General features: G+C 38.0%; 1 protein-coding gene across 1 annotated transcript in view; it reads right to left on the bottom strand.

Annotated features, from left to right (window-relative positions):
- The window catches only part of DPP10 (dipeptidyl-peptidase 10 (non-functional)), a gene marked incomplete at its 5' end in the record, with an annotated part of 153367 nt that overhangs the window by 20502 nt on the left and 112669 nt on the right, over nucleotides 1-20196 (bottom strand). The window contains 9 exons of the mRNA XM_009708873.1: nucleotides 534-603; nucleotides 712-810; nucleotides 2905-2952; nucleotides 6842-6963; nucleotides 7663-7710; nucleotides 9249-9340; nucleotides 13669-13776; nucleotides 15098-15136; nucleotides 17809-17932. Of these exons, the coding sequence (XP_009707175.1) occupies nucleotides 534-603; nucleotides 712-810; nucleotides 2905-2952; nucleotides 6842-6963; nucleotides 7663-7710; nucleotides 9249-9340; nucleotides 13669-13776; nucleotides 15098-15136; nucleotides 17809-17932 (750 nt within the window). The remainder of the gene's footprint in view (nucleotides 1-533; nucleotides 604-711; nucleotides 811-2904; nucleotides 2953-6841; nucleotides 6964-7662; nucleotides 7711-9248; nucleotides 9341-13668; nucleotides 13777-15097; nucleotides 15137-17808; nucleotides 17933-20196) is intronic.

The following is a 20196-nucleotide window of genomic DNA, read 5'->3' as shown; positions in this document are numbered from 1 at the left end:
GGAGTACCCCCTTCCTCCCATAGAGATTTTCTACAAACATCAACAGACTTTGGATCATGCCTATAATGCCTTCAGCCATCGATGCTCAAAAATATTTTTTTCTTCTTTCCAGTGTTCCTAAAAGCAGTTTTGCTTTATGCATCTTAACTGAGCCCCTCTTAGAAGCTCTACCCATTCCTATTGGGAATAAAAAGGGGCATATGCTCTGAATGAGATCCTCTGTGGGTAGGGACCAGTATGGGTCCAGGAAAGGCTGCAGAACTACTCACAGCTACACTATCAGAAGGGTCAGTGCCTCACATACGTAAAAGTATAACAAAAGGTTTGACAAGCTCAAAAAAAACCCCAGGCATCTCTACCAGACAGCACCTATAACAAAATCTTCCTGAGAAGAAGCCTTTTGATTTATCAACTTAAATCCATAAGGTAATTTTCCTACACAAGGCAAAAAAAAATAATTTTTAATTAGAGAGTTAAATGTTTTCTACAAAGTACTTTTTTATTATTTTGAGTGATTCTATACAGATACTTACATTATTAATAGAAGGGCATACTGGTTTCGATCCGTGAAATCCTTTGGCAGTGACAACTGCAAAGGGAGTTCTTTTAAGAAAAGAACAAAACATTAAAGGCTGGTAGTTACACAGATGACAAACAGTAACATTGTAAGAAAGCTTTTGGTTTGGTAAAATAATACTTTGCCAAATTTACCGTAATCCTCAATGTGAAGCATTTTAATTTCCGTTCTGGAATTCTTTTTCTTAAAAACAGCTTCTTTCAACACAGCATTATTTTCCAAAATATAAAACTCTGTAGAAAACAGGAAGAAAAATCAAGTTGGAAGGTATGCAGAATCATCACATCAGAGATAAATCAAGATTCAAAAAAATTAAAGAAAAAGAGACAAACGTGCAATGATAAATCTTGTAAATGAATTTCTTCTGTAAATACTTTTTTATAATGCAACTGCTTTGCAATTCAGGAACTGAGCAATCAGCTTAATTCAAAACATATACATCTATTCCGTTTTCTGGCTTCAGTAGGCTTTGTTTTCTCTAAGCACTAACAATGAAATTGCTGATGAACAACATGAATACTAGTATCCCTGACAAATACTAACAGCAGCTGTTACAGCAAAAGGCTAGTCTGCTGGGCAATATCCTCAGCCTCAAGTAGGCATCCTTTTCAAGCTACATATTCCAAGTCAATATTTAGCCAGCACAGCTCTACTTGATCGTTGCATGTCCTTCTCTGTCTTCTGCACTTCAACCAAGAGCAAGACTTCAGTTTGGTTTAAAGCTACAGACAGATTTGAAGTAATCCCTTTGTACATGAAAGAATGATTAATTAGTTCTTTTTTTCTTTTCTTTTCTTCTTTACTCAAATTAGCGAACTTGCTTTCAAAATGTAGATATTTTTTATTAAACAATAAACCCTCCACTTAGGGCCAAAATGGATAATCTAAGGAGAATGTTCTGGGCAGTCAACCAAAATGGTATAATTATAGTCTGAGGATGGAATGATTGAAGTAATCCTTAATCATTCTTTTATGAATTAAAAAGGATAATCTAATCTTTCACTGAAACATTAATGGTAAATTATCTCTCTTATTATTTGGTTTCTTGTTGTTACAACAAACAACGTCCCTCTATCCTGACTTGCTTTGTTATCCTCTAAGATGCTCTATGTAAATCTCTTTTTACAATAATTCGCTATCAACAGTATTTTGGATGCAAGTAATAAAGAGCAAAACTCTGCCTTCACAGAATTGAGTAGCTCTACAGAAGTCAATGAATTTACTCTGAGCAGTAGCTACCCCTTATTGAGCTGGATAAAACTGCCGCCTCTCCTTGGTATGCTATGGCACTGAGCTTTGAAAATACTAACTGTGATATTAAAAAAAAAAAAAAGGAAGCTGAAGTGCAGACATTAATTAACATTTCATAGCATGACACTATTGATCTGTATGCTACTTCAACATGCAAGATTAGGTCCACTGTTACTGCTGAATAGTGGCTGGCCCATGACAAAGGGGATGCAGACAAGTACAGTTCAGGACTTTTGGATTCTGGGATAAATTCTGGGGATAATCTAATGAATGAAATGAGGATATGTAAGGATTGGTTTCGTATATTTGAATGGAAAGATGTCCCTTTTCCTCTAATCCACATCTTCATGCTACATGGAGCCACAGTGGAGTTGGAGGTAGCAGAGATGTTACCTCTACCGCACCAGAGAAATATCTAAGTGAGGAAAATTCTGCTGCTGAAGGACAGTCTCCCACTACAAAGCACCTCAAGCAGACAGGAAACAGCAACAGATTTGGTGTCAATATACAGAAAACAATGAGTAAAACTTGAAAATTAGAGGTATTGAATACCCTCCTAAAAAGCCTTTATTCTTGGATTTGCCATCATTGAAAACGTCAATGGAGTTGCTCTGATTTGAGAAATAGAAGAGAAGGACTAAGTTCATTGTATGTAGGTCAGATTTTATGATTAATCGTCCAAGGACTGTACCTTACTTGAAGATAATTGTATTATAACTTTAAAAACATCTCTAAAAATACAGAAGCTGTACCTTAATGGCAGCATAATTTACATGGAAAGTGAAATGGATGAAGACTAACCTGCCATCTAATCAACTCAAGTGTAAATAGAAGATGAATGATATGCACTTAGTATAAAACATATTCGAAAAGCCTGGGAAAATTTTAGTCATTTGATTAACTTCTTTCCTCATCATTTGCAGATGCGGATGTTGCTAAAAGGTAATTAATAGAACTTTATATGAATGAGCCATCTATTAGTTTTCATTTAGTTCCATTGCCTTTCCCCTCCCCGACACTCCCCAAAACAGTCAAGGACGATAATAAAATATATCTATTCCATAAGGAATACTCACTTGCAGTATTACTTGTACTGTGCACGCTAACAACTGGAATGCCTGGTCCTGTTTTGAGGAGAGAAGAAAAACAGAGGAAGTGTAGGGTAGTTAGTAGTCAGTATCTCAGCAACAAAGCATGACAGCACTGGTTACCACATAAGACCAGATCCGGGAAGCCCCATACACGTTTCGCTTCAAACACCGCAGTAACTCCACTGGTGCCTCTTGTGAAGGACACAGATTAGATTACGGTACCAACACAATGTGAAACAGAGACTGCCTTCTGCCTGTTCAGCAAGCAGTCTAGACCCCTGCACTCAGAAGGAGCACTCTTTTTTTTTTTTATAATTTCCACGTTTTAGTTATAAGTGAAGAATGAAAAATTACAGAGGCACTTAATGGCACTGTCTAAAATATAGCAGTTTGACATTCAGAAACAGTAACTTTAGGTTGACTGGGAAGTGAATTAATGATAATATTCGCTTATATTTTCTAGGGAAAAGCTACAGAGATGTTGAAAAACTATCACATATTTCACTTAAGTATCTGTTTAAGAAGCTCCTTTGGTATGACAGTTCTGCAAGACCAACAGCATCATGGTTAAATCTAGGTGTAACGTAATCTCATCTTATTTCATGGTAATGTCAGATACTATATTTTTACTGTACCACAAACTAAAAGCACCAGGAATAATCCTCCATGTCAACAGGTACTGTGAAAATGCACAAGATGGCATGTGAAACTGGGGTGACCAAACATTCCGCGTACTCAGAATCATAGCCTAGTTTGCTGTTCCCGCTGTGAGGTCCCCTGCTAGTGTAAACTTGCAAAAGAAATGTTGCATCCCCACTCCCAACATGGAATTTGTGTACAGGAAACTTAGTTTCATCTTGGTGAGTGAAGAGTTTAAATTACAGGCAGGCAGACACTATTGGGCTAGGAAGGCTGATGCAGAAAAGCCGAAGTCCCTGAGGACCCCGTGACAGATGAAGGCATGGACCCTCTGAAATTAGGAACTGAGTCCTCTTTTTTGGAGAAAAAAAGATTCTCTTTGACAACAGTTCAGAAATAGAGCTTAATTTATGTGTTTTGAGTCACCCTGAGAGGTTGTCTTCCTCGCTTAATTATGGTATGAGCCTAGGGAAACTTAAATACCTCAAATAAATAGCATGATGCCATTCACAGCCTCTGACAGCCTCCACTGCAGATATTTATCAATTTCATTCTCTGCCTCAAGGGAGACTATTGGCAAAAATCTTACAGGTAGATTGTTGACAAATCAAAGCTTTCTGTGTTAGCTCTTCAAGAAGATAACTTCTTCAGCTGCCTCTTTTTGTTTCATTTTTTCCAGCTCTTTTTACTTCTTCTGAATTTGTCATTTTGCTTTGAAATCCAATTTAAGACAGACCATTTTTTGAGGGGAAAGCATTGGCATTTTCCAGACCAGCTCTACTTGTCGTACTAAAAGATGGAAAGATGATGACAGATTTTGAAAAAGAGAGACTATAGTAGATTAAAAAGCCAATCAGAAAAGAGAAATACAGACTTGTGCTACAGGCACACTTGTGTCACAGTTCATCAGAACTAAGTACAGCACTTGGATTTCCTATTGACCTCCTATAACTAACACTAAATCCACAACTTCCTGCTGTTTAAAATGGGAAAAATGGTTACTCCCCTTTGTGAAACATCTTATTTAAGTGGAGAGATTAGCATCTGTTAGTGTTTATACTAAAGCAAAAATCCATAAGCAGCGTGGAAAATAAGTGTAAAGGACAGATTTGCCAAAACTGAGAGGCTGTAGAGCTAGTCCTCCATCTACCAGGCTAGAAATAACTCCTCACTCAGGAGAGCCTCTAGAGATGGATACAGCAGGTATACTGAGACAGATCACCTGGCTGCAGGTAACTAAGAAGGAAAAACTGTCCTAATAAAGGTGCTCATGGGTAAACAGGAGGTGGAAGAATTGAAACTTCTATAGATCAAACCAGTCCAGAGTCCCCCAAGGATTTTTCTGGGCAAATTGCTTTTGTAACAATTCAGTCAGGCTGTTTGTTGTGGGAAAATGAGTATATATGCACGTAGATGTGGTGTCATCTGTCTCTTCAAAGCTGTTTACCTTGTACTCTTACAAGCAGCTCCCCACAGAAGAGTTTTAATACCTGCTCTATGGTGATGTTGCCACCTACTTTGATGCTGTCAAATATCTAACCCACCACAGGCATTTTGCAGAGCTGTGGCAGTACACAGGGGCCACACTGCTGCTGTAATTGTCAAGCTCTGATGAAACACAAGAGACCTCTGAACAACCCCAAGTTGACAACTATACATTAATGTTAGAGGTAGGAAAAACTTAATGACAGTGTTTTATCATCCCTGCCCAACACCTGCAACTTAGGGTAATCTACTGGTTGCAACTCAGTGGAGTGTAGGTTTAATCCTGGGAGGATGATCTACAGTCTTACCAGCTCAAACAGATAACTGCCATCTCCAAAGTCACTGAAAGTCATGAGCTTGTGAGCAATTTCATGTGCAACCTCCTACTGGCATCCATATTTTTATATTAAAGGAACATATTAAAAATTACAGGCTGAATATACCTTGCTAAAATGATAGGAAGCTATGTTTTGGGGCCCTAGCACATTGCTGATTCAGGGCAAAAAAACCTCTTCTTAATTTACCAACCCTCCCTCTTGCATGAATCTGAGACTTTTCCCATAGAGACTATGTCAAGCACAAGGGAAAACTCTGCTTAAACCATGAGGAGCTCATTACTAGTGCAGTCTTTACTCAGATAAGGGCCTCAGGATTAGCTCCATAACTTCTGCTGCAGCTTTAACCAGGTATAAACCATACAGCTGGGATATATTTTTCCTAATCAGCTATGTATTATAGGTGTGCTTCCACAAAAAAAAAAAACAAAACAAAACAAAAAAAAAACCACAAACCAAACCCAACCTTATTTTAAGCCAATATACATTCATTGTCTGTTTGTTTGAATAGATTCAATTCTCAAGCCAGCAGATATTATATTTTTGTGCAAAAAAGATGTACAGGTGTAAAAGAAACAGAAAAAATGTATGCAAATAGAATGGGCTATTCACATGTAGTTCAGATGAATTGTGTTCTACTCTTTTCAACCTGATGCTAGTTGAGCAAAAATACTGGCTAGAATGTTGTCTGTAAAATACTGCAAGTTTCACGGTCAACAGGTCTAGCTATACACTTTACTATTGATAGACTCATGCTTTTCTGAACCTGTATTTACAATCTTACTTATTTATCAGTGTTTATTTCCTGGGTGTAGGTTATAAATTTCTCAGTGTGGGATAGTTCTAGTGTTCTGTTTATACAGAAACTCTGAACCTAATTGGTGCCATTTAGTGCTACTGGAATGCAGCCAACAATAAAAAGCTGAAAGTTATTTATTGCAATTGTATTGATAAACAGGATCTGTCCATGTGGATTAAACCACACCTGGTTTTTGGTAGATACACACATACACATATGTGTGTGGGTGAGTGTATATAGATATACTATATGCCCACATGTAGACACACGTAGAGACACAGTGTTACAGGAAGCAGGCTCTCATTTTTTAACAAGGTATCCTTGCACAAGACCAATCCTGATACATAATATAATGAAGCTGTTACGAACCACAGTACTGTCACTAGGAATTTCGCATTTTTTGGTGAAGGATTTTTATTTAGGGCAAATTTAAAAGTCAATGTCCTTTACTAGGACTGAACAGTTCGGATTGGAGCAGGTTTCTGGCACCACTCATTATTTAGCTTTTACAGGGCACATCTTTACTCACAGTCTTGCAATAAACTGTGTACAGAACTTTGAGTAATCCACTGCTGAGCTAGACTCCACCCTAATGCACTTCTCAAGGGAAAGTATTAATTCAGAAGCAAACACAGTACTATTACATGCTGTGCCTTTGACTTACCTTTACAGTGCAGTAAAAAATGCCTATTCATAGGGCTAAACTTTGCACTGAAGTATGTGCACTGGTCTTTCAAGAAGTTACATGAGAGACACTGACGATTCAATGATCCCACTGTTGACACACTGGGGAAAAAATTGATCAGAAACGTTTTCCATTGGAACAAAATACAATAAACCAAGAATCAGCTCTTCAGAGTCATAAAATTTGTTTCAGTCCCTAAACTTGCCAAAATGTCACTGTTTTATTCTGTGCCTGATGCAAACTGTTTCCAGATGACTCAGTGGACTACTGTTCTGTAAAGTGCACAATGTGGACAGGATCCAAAACCTGCCCAAGGCAGGACTGGGGTTCCAATAACCAGCAATGCTGTGGGGTAACACTGTCACTAGGACACCATGGAAAGCCTCATTAACTTCAAATTTAAGCACTGAGGTTTGTGCAAGGAGCAAATGCTTTGCTTACACAGCAAATTGCATGATTAAACACCATAAATATTATTTTTATTTAGAAGATGTTCACTACTTTTAAAAATACAGTCTTATTACACGCTTGTATTTAAGTTTAGCTTTTTAGATGCTTATAAAGGACTAGTGAAGACATAAGTGGTAAAAACATTTTGTGTTAAAATATTTACTGTTTTTTAAAAAATGTAAAATATCATCGGCACTTTTAGTTTTGAAAAACTGTGATTCTGTCTTGTTACAGCTCAAATTTACACAACATTAAGTGATTACCCAAGCCCCAAAGCAGCAATGAATGTCATCACAGCACTTATGACTTGGGATGAAGAAGCCATTAACACAGCCCCATGTACTTCTTACCTATGTAGCTGTCTTCCTCTTGGGGATTCTTCAGTGCTTAAGAAATAACTGTGCCCAAAAGATGAAGAAAGTTAAAGTCAGTTTGGTAAACTGCCTGATTTGGGTAGTGTTTAGAGAAGTGACAGATGTCATAAATAATATTTTTTAAAATTAAAAATTCCCAAATATACAGGAAGATCAAACACTTTCTATATAAACCTAAGCTCCAACTAGACCCAGTACACAGAATAGTTATTTCAGATGCTACATGATTTCCTATTAAAACAGCGATGAACACAGTATTTCATGGTTTCTGTTTAATTCTTGTAATGCCCAGGAGGCCCAGTAGCAACCAAGACCCCTTTCTGCATATTACAAATACAGAAGTGAAAGTTTCTCCTTCACTCCAAGAGTTTGCAATATAAATCCAAGGCACAGAAAAAGGTCACAATGAAATTGTATCATAAATTACAATAGGCCTTACGATACCCAAAGCAGAACAACTTTTTCCTCTATCTAGAGACAGAAGCTAGCACCCTAGGCAATGGTTTACAGACAAGGTTGTGTGGGTGGAAAGAGGCTTAGTAGAGCTGCTGCAAGAATATCAGGACAAATCCTTGGTGTGTCCCAGATGACATCCCCACAAAGTTTCTGCCTGAGAGGCAGAAGGAGGATAAGGAAGTCCTCTCAAGTGGCTGAGACAACCCACATGCAGCCTGCCACCCCTCTGCAGCCTGAGTGCATCCAGACCTCAATTTTTCATTTGAACCTTGGAGAAGTATCAAGAAATTCTCTATGGATATATTTTAAAAATCCATGGAAGGATTGGTCAGAAAGGGTGTTTCTCCAGTACCAGTAGAGATCACAGGCACTGTTGCAGCCTCAAAAAGGTCCTTGCTGAAATACCATTTATTTTAAAGAAAATCGGAATTAGACACATCTGTTTATTTTTTGCCATGTGCAGATATACATGAAGACTAATGAAGATCTACTGAAGTTATGTGGAGACTTCAGATGTTTTGTGTCAGTTTTGTACTGCTTCCAAAAATCACCAAGTATGTGCTGCATTTCCTTCCCACTACAGCACTAAGATGGGCTTTGGAAAGATTTGTCTCTGACCGATCCGGGTGAGAATCAGGGGTTTGGATAATCTCTCTCTGTCATTTGAATTTATGTGGTTGAATCAGATCCCCAAAGTCCAGAGACCTCGTGCAGTAACGAAGCAAGCACAAAAACTGAAGATTTTGGGTTTTATAAAGTATTAAAATTTTAATATGACTTCTTATGTGGAACCCAGAAAGAAGTCACCAAAATGCTATTACTGCTGCATTGTGCGTTGATTTCTTTTATTGAAACTAAATACAGTGAGTCAACTGATGTCACAGTATGCTCCTTTTCCCTCTGCATAAAAATGCATGCAGTAATACAACGGCAGATAAATTGTCTTATAACCGCACTTAATGTATTCAGGAGTGCAAAATTTATGGTAATGCTCAAAAATGAAAGAAATGTTCTTGTGTAATTTTAGATATGCTATTTCCAGTTAAATGGATTCCACTTTAATAACTCAGATATTTTCATAAACAGAGAAAGAGAACAGTGCTTACATCATTTGAGTATTTTCATCATATGCCAGGATTTTGATAACTTCCCAGTTTCCTGATGTCAGGTGTCTCACACTGATTTGTTCACTTTTGGCCTGAAGAGAGATGGAAAACATTAACTTTCACCTTCCTTGTTACAGTTTTCTTTGCCTAGCAGGATTGTCTGCATATGTCATCACTGATTACAGCTTTTTAAACTTTAATATGCAACATAACATCTCTAAATCTCAAACCTCACATTTTGACAGGCCTGAACTTCAAGTAACCTTTCCCTTCCATATATAAACTTTTCAAAGTCATTAAAAACATCTGAGTTATCATCACAATTTTTCTTTCAGTTACCCATACACCAACAAACAATAGAAGTCGTATACTTCAAGCTAAGGATTTTGTCATTACACATACTGTGTTTCTTTTAGTGTTTCTTTTCCTTCACAGTGGCATAGCAGGGGAATCTGACTCAGACTCCTATAACCAAAACTCTGCACCAAGAGTGTGCTCACCAAGCTTTCATGTTTATCACATGCTTGTACTGAGCCAAGATTACTGCAAAGATGCTGTGCCAAGACAGGACATCAACACCACCCTCATCCGAGGAGGCAGGCAAACCTCTACGAGAAATGCGCCTCACAAACTCAGGCACAGAAGTTCACAGGACCTAAACCTAGGTAAAGTCCCTGCTCCATCATGCGCTCTGGAGAAGCCTCTCTTTATCCAGCATCTATAAGGGAGAGTCTAAGAGTAGCTCCAAATTTTGGCAACCGAACCAAATGCTTACAAGTTGGGAAGCACCTCTTGCTCCCTCTCATAAAGTGTTTCTATCCCAGTGCGAGCCTAGAAAAGTAACCGCTACAAGGGGAAATTCAAAACCTCTCTCAAAGAAAGTGATGGCAGTTTTCTCAGCCAACGCACCAGAGACTGAATTAGGAAACATCAGGATGTGTTGCTTATCTACCTTCAGGTAAAACGAAACTCTTTGCCTGGAAGCTGCATCAGACACAGGTTAAAAAAAATGAAACCTGAAGAGTGACAAGCTCATCTGAGAGTGCTTCCCAGTGTAAAAGGTAAAATTCTTGCTTAGGCTTCTGAAGATTAAAACTTCAACCATGAACATACTTGAAGAGTGTTTTTTCCGTACTAGGGCTATGATGCTTGGCCTGGATGTAAACATTCCTAGTTTTCAAATGTAAGATAAATGTTGTAAAGAAAAGAAGTGATACTTCAGCTTATATTTCAGCTTTAGTGGGTGAAACTGAGCAGCAGAAGTTACAAAGGAGGTCAGAGGGAGGATTTAATGGTGCTTTCTGGCCTTTCACCCTGTGAATACAGACCAGTAGTCCATACCTAATCACAGTGGCCTCAGTGGTTATGTGGTCTACACAAAGTCATAAAGATAAAAGGGTTTTTTTACTCTCTGTATTTCTGAACCGTACCTTGTAAACTCTGAGTTCTACATCAACAGCAGCAATAACTAGAAAGCAGAAAATACTCAAGGACGCTTATGAGACACATCTGGAAATGGCAAGGCAGAAACAAGCCCTTAGAATGGATCTGTTTTCTAAGAGATCCACAAGGAAAGAATGATGTAGTAACTCTATGACAAGCCTTGCAAGTACCAACTGAAATGAGGACATTGTGCTATGTGTTGTACATTTGTTTATGATGATGGTTCCCTTGTTCAGGAAGGTTCTCATGTTCAGTGCTGTCTCCAGGAATGATTAAAATACAAATTTGTGATTTATTATAAGTTACTATTTCTTTCCTAGAGAGAGAGAAGCTGCAACTATTGAAAGAGATATTTAAATATTAAGATCACAGAATCTAACAAGAAACAGCAATAAAAAGCCCAGCCAAGCGTTAATAAACATGGTTATTTTTCAAGGTTACAGCCATAATACATAATTTATGAAGCTTGCAGGAAGTTCTTGCCTTAATCCATTAAAGTGACTTTATAATTCTTACTTTGTGGTTGGAAAAAGGAGACTTTCTAGAGTTGCAAAACCTCAAGTAAGAAATTTCCAGATAAATAACACATGATTCAATTCCATTTTGAGATTAGTTTCTTTTAAACGTTTTATAAGTTACTAAAAGCATTTGAAAACAATAAAACACACATCTAGCCCTCTACATTCAGACAGTAAATAATATATGATAGACAGTAACCTTTTAAACAGTAACCTGCCCTTGCAAGAAGATTTAATTAGATGCTTCTGCTAACCTGCTTTGATTATATCATTGACCCACGCTTTTCTAAAGTACAGTCAAAGAAATGCAGCCCAAGAAAGACCATGATTTGTCAGCACTTGTTGTAAGATTGACAAATAAGCCTCAGTGATTAAATTAATCTAAAGCGAGCCATTAAGATTTGCTTGTTTCTCACTGTATGTTCATAATGCTTCTGTTTTAACTTGCCTGCACTTGGAGGCTGATTTCTGTTAATGAGCTGCAATCTGTACTGAGTAGTACAGAGAAGTAATGATAATCTGAATGTCAAATTCCAAAATTAACCAAGCTCCATCATGAAAAAAAATGTGATCATCTGGGTACTGGAGACCTGCTGACTGCTTTAAATTCTGCAGGGCACCTGTTATGCCGTTGTGGCTCTCACAAGGTGTGACAAACATCTGATGTGACAAAAGACTTTATGTGCAATGGTTAATATAATTTTTATGCCTCCATGTTTGCTTTAGAAATAATGGACAATCAGATTAATGCAGTGTGTAAAACACATCATATAAACACATTTCCTCTCCTTTATTGCTCTGTATCAGCCCCATTACCACACACAATGTGGCTTATTGATGAATAATGGTTGGTACATGGGATATCACATTTCCTCCTCTTCTCAAGAGCAGCTATATACTTAAAGCCAAATTTGTCATTGGTAAACCATTCAGACTTGTTTATTCATGGTGATGGCGGCCAAACTAGAAGTATTTCTGATTTTTGGAGCTGTGCAGTGCCCAGGTCTCTAATTCTGCCTGAAAGGGATAGAATACTAAACTCCTAATAATAAGCTTGACTTTAAATATTATTCTGGTGGGATTAAAACATGTATTTAAAGTAGGTATATATTTAATTATCTTATTGAATAGGAGTGGGCTTAATCTTTTGCTTAAATATTTTCCTGAATTAGAATCAAGTTTCCATGGCACTTCAGTAGTGAAAAATGACAGTGCCTACAAGTTTATGGCAAACTTGACTGTATCTGTAACATCCTTGGGAATGTTGCAAGTTAATTTTCAGATCTACATCATTATTATTTCATGTATTTTAAAGACACTTATTCATATTGGGAAAGAAACCAAAATAAGACTTGATTGACTAAATGGTTTTACTCCGGTGTGAATTTTTGTGTGGTTACTATATTCATACACCTTTATCAGAGTGTCAGTTGAGTTACTGTTTTCTTTGGAAGATATAATTTGACATGTCTTTGACCCCTTTTTTCTTCTCTGATTCTTTCTTCATATATTTACCCTAGTGAATGAGTATCTTGTTCTTGCTTCTTCAGGTTAAATTTTCATTACAGTTCTTCTGCTCTTGTTCTGTCTGCAGTACACTGTGAACATATTTCAGACTTAATAATGTTCACACCAGAACACTGTCATAAACGGAGATAATAGAGTTGGCTGGTGCCAAGTCTGCTATTTTGATGTTTTGAGTACCTTGATAATCCCTCCTATGTCATATGGCTCTGCTAAAGTACCTGGATTAATGCTCTGCTGATTTAAATAGATGCCTTGGAGTGTTCCATTCCAGGGCATAATTTGCTCTATTAGTTCATCGCAACTTCATACTGGTGACCTTCAAAGTCATAGTGCAAATTTATCTTCTTTCAGATTATTCTCTGGAAAAAGTAATGACCCTGGGAAATGGAAGCCACTGGAAAATGTTGCAAAGGGTAATAAAAGAGTCCTAAATTTCATAAAATTCTAAGTTTTGGGTATCACCTCCCTTTATTGTTGTGTGTAAGAATATTGTGAATTGACATTTAAAATTATACTTATGCATATATAGTGTATATAAAGAGGGTAAAATGAGCATTTCTGCAGGTCTCTTCAATTTCTGTGGCTATAAAACATTATTATTGACAGAAGGGTTTAACACAAAAACATCTCTACTTGTCTATAAAGGTACAAAGAAAACATTAAATCTTCCAGAGAGAATACTTTGGAAGTACCTTTTTTTTACAGACCTTACATGCCACCACAGCAGAGGTCTAAGAGAGAGCACTCTACTTATTCTGGAAGAAGTTATAAATATGTCCCTCTGCACTGAGTGACAACCTGGACAGGACAAATGACCATGACGTAAGTGTTCTGTCTCTACTGAAGTGCAAGCCTTTGCTTGGGTCATGTGTTCTCAGTAAAAGTCTTAGATGACCATTGGATATTAAAAGTAGCCTCAACCAAAACCGTACCTGAACAATAAACATGGCGATGTGGTGAAATTCACCCCGGCCTCCCTGCTTCACTGGGACAGTCATGAAGAACTTACTGCCATCCTTGGAGAAAACTGGTTCTTCATTCTATAAATGTAAGAATGTGTTAGTTTGTCACACTTTCCATTAAAGTTCTTATCAAAACATCAGCTTAGGTTTTTTGTCTCCCTGGTTTTGGTAGTTGCTGTGCTTATAAGACAATTGGAGAAAAATCCTTAGATTTTAAATATATTCTGCTAAGATTAACAAAAATGTGCTACCTAAAGCTAAATGTAGTTCATGCCAGTAGTTATCATTGTGCAATATTGTCCTAAAGCATGGGTTACAGCCCTTGCAAAAGCCTCCCTCCCAATGAAAGGTCTGGTAGTCTCACCTCTAATGCAGCGGGACTTTCACAATACTCTCCTTTACAGACATACAATTAACAACAGAGATAAGTCCTACCAGTGATGAGGAAAACAAATGTTTCCATGGCCTGGATTCAGCAAAACATTACTAAGTACATGCTTAAAATTCACGGATCTTGACAAAGTTGTATGGAAAAAATAAGTACATTGAAGTGATATTCTGAATCACGGTCTTATGATAAATTGTAGCCTGATGTGATACCATCTCTCCATGTCTAACTTTACCCAGAAATATTAAAGGAAAATGGCTTGCTTATAAAAGCATAGTTTTTTAAAAATTATTTCTCATTTACACATTGCAAAATGAAGCCTGAAATGTATTTTAAATAGAATGTGTTTCATCCATTTATTGGACAGCTCTTCTGAAGCTATGAAAATGGAATAATTTGCTGACGTATTAGTTCAAAATATTGTTCTGGGTATGAATTTAGAAATATTATTCTTATGCATTAAATTATAGCCCGTATGACCTCTAATCTTTGACCTCCTTTGGGTTTAGATTGGTGAGGTTATTTTTTTAATTAGAAAAAAATCAGCACAGTATATAGGACATGCTTGGAATGAGATTCATCTGACCTATCTTTAACCATCTGAAAGTTAGGTAGTTAATCAGCTGGTCATCTAAGCGCTTACTTAACTGAATGCAGAGAGATGGGAAACTGAAGGGAATACTGCCTCTGAAACCCAGACAAGTGTCTCAGTTCAAGGGGCTGAATTGCTCGCTGGAAGTGTGCATCTCTTTCCAGCACTGACACGGTCAGGTAGATAGCAAAATGTCTGTGATGATAGGTGATAGGATTCCCACTACCAGAGAAGCTAGCTGCCATTTTAATGTTTCCACAGACACTGCTATAGTCCTCAGCTGTTAAATTAAGATCCTAAGAAGTATTCAATTTTAAAAGGAATGGAATTTAATAGCTTATAAAATAACATATAATTAAATAAAGGTGACAAGGAAGCAATTACACATTATACACCCAGAAACAGCATTTATACTATACCTGTTTAGGAAGCCACAGGTCTGACTGCATTTCATATTTCTAAAAAAGAAAAAATTGCTTTTATGGAATATCTATAGATCAAAAATATTGCCTACATTCAGCAAAAGGTCTCTAGCTGTTTCATGGGTTTTTTTCTACTATGTTACAATCTTCACATCTCTTCATTGGTACTTACATTGAAACAAACGATAATTTAATTATAAAGTCAGCTGTTTTATTCCGAGTTTTTGGTAGCAGATGACAGGGGACCTAAGAATGCCTTTTTCAGTCCTTTCTGATTTGCCATCAAGAAGCTTTACACAGGCAGTTCTATTTGTTTTTTACCTCTAGGCATCATCTGACAACTGGATATTTTAGGTCCTTCATCAACACTGGGCAAACAGCCAGCATCAAGCTCAAATTGTGAGACGTTTTCAAATCACAATTCCTTGCTTTAATGGGTTGTAGTGTAGCATTAGTGAAGAGGAAAAAAATGCAAATGAATGTTTTTATTGGTCACACTCATATTTCACATCATGCGATCTAAAACAAAACCCGAAAACCGTGCTGTGCTGGTTTTGGTTGGGGCAGAGTAAATTTTCTTCATAGTAGCTGGTGCGGGGCTATGTTTTGGGTTTGTGCTGGAAACAGCGTTGATAACTCAGGGCTGTTTTCGTTACTGCTGAGCAGGGCTTACACAGAGTCCAGGTCTTCTCTGCTCCTCACCCCACCCCACCAGCGAGGAGGCTGGGGTGCACAAGGACTTGGGAGGGGGCACAGCTGGGACAGATGACGCCAACTGACCCAAGGGATATTCCATACGGTATGACGTCATCCTCAGCATATAAAGCTGGGGAAGAAGAAGGAGGCGGTGGGACGGTCAGATTGATGGCGTTTGTCTTCCCAAGTAACCGTTACATGTGATGGAGCCCTGCTTTCCTGGAGATGGCTGAACACCTGCCTGCGATGGGAAGCAGTGAATGAATTCCTTGGTTTGTTTTGCTTGCGTGTGTGGCTTTTGCTTTACCTATTAAACTGCCTTTATCTCAACCCACGAGTTTTCTCACTTTTACTCTTCTGATTGCCTCCCCCATCCCACCAGCAGGGAGTGAGCAAGCAGTCGTGTGGTGCTTAGTTGCTGTCTGGGGTTAAACCACGACACATGCACACATTGTTGGAAAAGAATATAGAATATATGTCAACTGTTGTAAATTGTCACAGTCAAACTGAAGTAATGAAAATTTATTAGCTATAGAAGCATCTGTACATATATGGCCTGAAAAAATGAAGTCTGTAGCTACTACAGCAGCTGGTTTTATGCACTGCTTTTTGGAATTGAGAATATGTGCAAAATGCTTAAAAAAAATTAAAAATTAGGCCTTTCCTCATCCATTACTGAATTCAAGAGCACGAGTTTATCCCAGCAGATGCAGCGTAGGAACTATTCAGGGTTACAAGCATGAACCTGGTCTAAGCTGCACTCTCTACAGTGACACTGCATCGCTATCCTTCCTCACCCACCTAAAAAGGTCCTTCACTGCACTTTCATTCTTCTGTAGTGGGACTTCTCAGTCTCCCTCTCTTATATTATGTCCTGGGTGACAGCTCCCTGGATACCTACTTCAGACAAGTCCAATTGACCTTAGAGCACGTAAGGGTTTCCTTTCAGAAGCGACTGCTCACACTGGGTCACGACTGACTTTCTTAATAAAAGGGCACAAGGCTTGCAGGAACCAGGTAAAAAGCAACACAATCAACAAATCTCCATGTTCACAATCTTTATCCATAGTCTGCGGACTTAAGCACAGTTTCTGAGTCAGGAAAAGCAACTTGCATTATGTAGGAAAAGAGGCAGACAAGCTTGGAAATAATCCCTAACACTTTAACATGACTGACTTCAGTAGCAGACACTGATGGGAGCATTTTGACTCAGAGGCCAAACTTAGACCTACATTAGTCACTCATAACCATTTACACTGCCAAATTATACCCTCTACTTTGGAGCATCTGTTGGTACTGATATTAGCATGTATAGAAAATATTTATACTTTTAGCTGGTTCTAGGAAGAGATTGTGACTCAGAATGGAAAGCGGCCAACTGCATTCAGGATACAAGATTGACTGTGAAAACGGAGAGATGTAATGCAGGAGTGTCAGAAGTCAAAGTCTGGATCAAGCGATGGGATGTGGCTGGATTTAAATAGAAAAATGTATTTCAGCTCGGCTTACATTCAAAATGAAATATCCCTGTTGCCTTTCAATTTTACTTTTTTCTAAAGTTATTTAATTCTATTGAATTTGCAGGAATTATCAGAGTTTTACACCTTTTCCTTAAACATATGTAAGCTGTGAGAGACAGAAAGATCTGAAATGAAACTCTGTAGGGGGAGAGAGGAGGAACCAAGCAGCTGAAAATATCTGATGGAAGAGAAAGTTGTCACTGTGCTAGCTAGATCCAAAGTACACGATGTTCAGCAACTGCAGTTTCCACTGAAGTTAATGAATGAACAAAGCTTAGTAATTCTGAAACTGTCACTCAAGGTTGCTAATTGCATGAAATCATTTCATCAGATTTGGAATTTTCTCACATCCATTTCCTCCCTGTTGACTAATTATATTCCGCTTGCAACTACCGCATCTGCAACCCGATTTCCAAAAATCTTTTTCTGAATATGAAAATAAAATGCAGGAAGAAACCTTGAAAAGAGAGCTTAGGAAAAAATCCAACTTACCCTGCTGCAAGCCCCAGTTGTGGTTTCACAAACTGTAAGGATGGAGATATTCTGAGGTCTGTTTAACCATCTCACCACCGCCTTGGTGTTGCTTACCCATTTCACCATAGTGATGTAATATTCCCTAAGTAAACATTCGAAAACACAATGTTCAGATCATTCTTATTTCAGATTAGAGGTTGGTTTTTTTTTTAAAATTCATACAGTTCATCAAACGCTGGATTTGTACTGCATGACAGTATCAGTACTGAGGGACAAAAAAACCAACGCCAAGTGCCCAGCATCCTTGTTTCCACAAGTGGGAAGGCTCACTTCCAGTGCGCTGTTCCCCTGGGAAATTTGTACTCCGTTAGCACCTCCTTCTCAGCCATTCGTAGTACATAAATTTTACCAACTGTGAAACATATACTTGTGAAATATGTTTGCAAGTACATATTAACAATGTACTTGCCAGCCAGCTTAAAAAAACCCACTAAATTCCAACAGAAGCCAGTATTTTCCTAAACCAAATACCTTCAGAAGACATGCATTTTTGCAAAAGAATCCAGACCTACTGCCAAACAAACAAAACAGGTCTGTAAGTCTGTAATGTTAGAGTGCAGGTAAGACCACCTTAAAATGTCACTTGTTATAAAATAACAAGTGTTTTATAATGGGACTTCTGCATAAAAGGGAAGTCATACTCAGTAACAGTGCATGTCAGCTTCTGTTTTAACAAATACCTCGTAATATTGGTCAAATTGTCTGTCCCTCAACAACTCTGGCTGAGCAAGGGAAGCTTCCTAGGCACAGACTCATGGTACGGAGTACCTGCCCCCCTCCTCCCAAAAGCCTGCTAGGCTGTCAGACCGGGGATGTCACAAAGGAAGACCCATTGCAGCTTTATCATCCCAGTCAGGCTATTTGCTTCACTTCTCTACTCGTGGCAGCTGGCAGCCTTCACAGTCCAGCTGAGTTATGTGCAATAGCGGAGTGAATTTGCCTGGAAATTCAGCCCCCCTTTAAAAACAAAGGTCTCAGCTTGCATATAATTAGGCTTTTAATCTCATGCTGATGGAGATCTCATTACACTTTGACAATACATATTTAATTATACATTCAAAAGACTTCTTACTAGATCAAAGATGGCAAGCAGCGCCAACAGCAAAGCTGTGTACATCCCTGACGCTGCACACGGGAGATGCAGGAGACAGCAATTCACTGCAGCTTCACCCAGACTCGGTCTGGTGCTTTATTTGAAGAATATTGCTGAACAACCCAATATGCACAACTTTCTTTTGGCTTTTATGTTTGACTTAGTAAGCCAGATATTTCCACATGTGGATACCAGAATGATGACTAGAAATGGTGACTTCAGGTATATTCTGAGTCTAATACTTACATCTTTTCGTTTAAAAATATTTTAATTTACTAAGGAGCAAAAACAGATGTCAAAAGTAACAAAAAATCTAACATGAGACCAGGTGACACAGCCAACAAAGCAATGATCCAACAAACAAACCAAAGAGTGCAACACCAAATCTCAGGTAACTGGTTCCCCATAGCAGAACTCAAGAAACAAGAGTTGAAAACACCTCCCTCTGCAGTCGTGCCTTCATAAAGCCATCCAAAACCATTGCAACTGTGCATACAGAAGCTCAAAGACAGCCAAAAGGAAATGTTCAAAACATGTATATAAGGACTGCCTCCCTCTTCTGGGATTTAGACACCAAAGTAAGACAGTATCCACAACAAAGCCCAAATTATCCCTGAATCAAATTCTACAAAATAGAGCTGGAGCTATTCCATTTGAAAAAGTCTTCAGTGAGGAATGGAAATAGGAGATTTAATCATTCAGAATCCAGCTGATATAATAATTAATAGTCCAAATCAAACGATAACATCATCTTCCATCACTGACATAAACTCCTTGATCACTGAAGTGAAAGCACACGAATGTTTAAAAATCCATTTTTCTCCCTTCCATCAACTATGCATAAAAATACGTTCAAATTTCACTACATTATGACTTGTTTATCAGGAGTGTAGCATAGTGTGTGTGTGTATATATATATATACATGTAGAAACACATACCCTTCTGAAATTAAATACTGTTTCCAGGTAATGTTCCTTTGTAATTTACAGTTTTGTAGTCAATCTATTGTTTCACACATACAGTGTGCATACACACATACAGAGTAGTACTGTTGTTGCAGGTCAACCAAGTTAAAGTTTGTAGAAGAAAATTGTACGTTTTATTAGATTTGCTGATACAGTTCAATAAAAACAGAGAAGCCTGCAGGGCAAAAACTGTTTTAGTTCTGAGGAAGCTGCTATCAGTTTGTGTCTCCAAACTTATCAGGCTTTTTTGCAACTAATCTATTGTACTAGTAATGAAAATAAGCACT

Source organism: Cariama cristata, unplaced genomic scaffold (assembly GCF_000690535.1).
Source record: "Cariama cristata isolate BGI_N322 unplaced genomic scaffold, ASM69053v1 scaffold4121, whole genome shotgun sequence".
Lineage (NCBI taxonomy): Eukaryota > Metazoa > Chordata > Aves > Cariamiformes > Cariamidae > Cariama > Cariama cristata.
This window is presented reverse-complemented; position numbering and strand designations above follow the sequence as displayed.